The sequence below is a fragment of the Geospiza fortis genome, unplaced genomic scaffold (assembly GCF_000277835.1).
Source record: "Geospiza fortis unplaced genomic scaffold, GeoFor_1.0 scaffold157, whole genome shotgun sequence".
Taxonomy (NCBI): domain Eukaryota; kingdom Metazoa; phylum Chordata; class Aves; order Passeriformes; family Thraupidae; genus Geospiza; species Geospiza fortis.
In genome coordinates this window covers 1,420,181-1,421,401 of record NW_005054314.1, presented here as the reverse complement: position 1 = coordinate 1,421,401, position 1,221 = coordinate 1,420,181, and the positions used below count along the sequence as shown (strand labels likewise).

At 61.4% G+C, this 1,221-nt stretch overlaps 1 protein-coding gene across 1 annotated transcript in view; it reads right to left on the bottom strand.

The window, feature by feature from the left end:
- The window catches only part of ATP1B4 (ATPase Na+/K+ transporting family member beta 4), an 8,865-nt gene extending 8,104 nt beyond the window's left edge, over window positions 1-761 (bottom strand). Inside the window, exon 1 of the mRNA XM_031056107.1 lies at window positions 712-761. Within this exon, the coding sequence (XP_030911967.1) occupies window positions 712-761 (50 nt within the window). The remainder of the gene's footprint in view (window positions 1-711) is intronic.
- Between the last annotated feature and the right edge of the window lie 460 nt (window positions 762-1,221).

Below are 1,221 nucleotides of genomic sequence, written 5' to 3'. Positions count from 1 at the left end.
GGGGCCCCCCGGGAGCGCCGCTGGCAGAAAATGCCCCCGGCTGCCGGCAGGGCCGGGGCAGCGCTTGGCACAGCCCCAGAGCCCCGGCTGGGGCCCGACCCGAGCAGCTCCTGCCTGGCTGAGGGGCAGGGAACGCAGGGCACAGGGCTGAGAGCAGCTCCTGCCTGGCTGAGGGGCAGGGAATGCAGGGCACAGGGCTGAGAGCAGCTCCTGCCTGGCTGAGGGGCAGGGAACGCAGGGCACAGGGCTGAGAGCAGCGGGGTTTGAAGCCGGGGAGCAGCAGCCCCAGAGCAAGGACGTGGGACAGGAGCTGTGGGGGCTGTGCCCTGCCAGGACACCCACAAGGGAACAAGTGACCAGCAAAGAGGGGCAAGAGGAGGTGTTCTTCATCCCACTCTCCCCATTAAATAAAAGAGCTACCAGGAGAGGTTTTGGAAACGTTTCCTCAGACTGCCAGGGCAGGGAACACAGCCCAGATGAACTCCACCCTGGTGCTTAGTGCTGCATTGGGGAAAGCCCTTTGAGTCTCACACCAGCTTCTCCTGGAGGCAGCAAGAGCCCGCACTAAGGAGTTGCTGCCGATGCTCAGGGCTGTGGGGGGATATGGGGACAGCTTCCCCTGTCATGGGGCCTCAGCCTGGGAACTGAAGGAGGCTTTTGTAAGGAGAGAAGTTTCCAGCTCTCCCGGCTCTATGCCGTGTGACCCTTCACCTGGTGAAGGATCCTGTTCTGCTGGCTGGGAAAGGCCACGAGAGCTCCATGGCAGCCCAGGGAGGCTGAGGAAGCCCCAGGCTCACCCCGTGTGTCTCTGTGGGGCAGCTGGGCAGGATGGGATGATCTCAGTACCAGGTCCCTGGCAGATGTCTCTCAGCTCGGGAGCTAGGTCAGGTCTGGAATGAGCACAGGTGGTTTATCTTTGCAGCCCAGGACAGAGATGGTCTTGGAACAATCCCTTGCACCTGGACAAGGGGCAGGAGTGGCAGGAGCTGGGACAGGAGTGCAGTGGGGCAGGGAGAGGGCAGAGCCACAGCAGGCTGTGTTGGGACACTGGACAGCCTTGAGTCACTGCCTGCTATGACAGTTTGGGAAACAAATCTGGGGCTCTTCTCTGGCAAAATCATTCTGTGCTGGCTGTTATGGTTGTCCTCGGGGAGGCCAGGAGCTTTTCCCCATTCTCTCCTCAGACCAGGTCAGCTCTCAATGTTGGATTCCTCCTGCTGA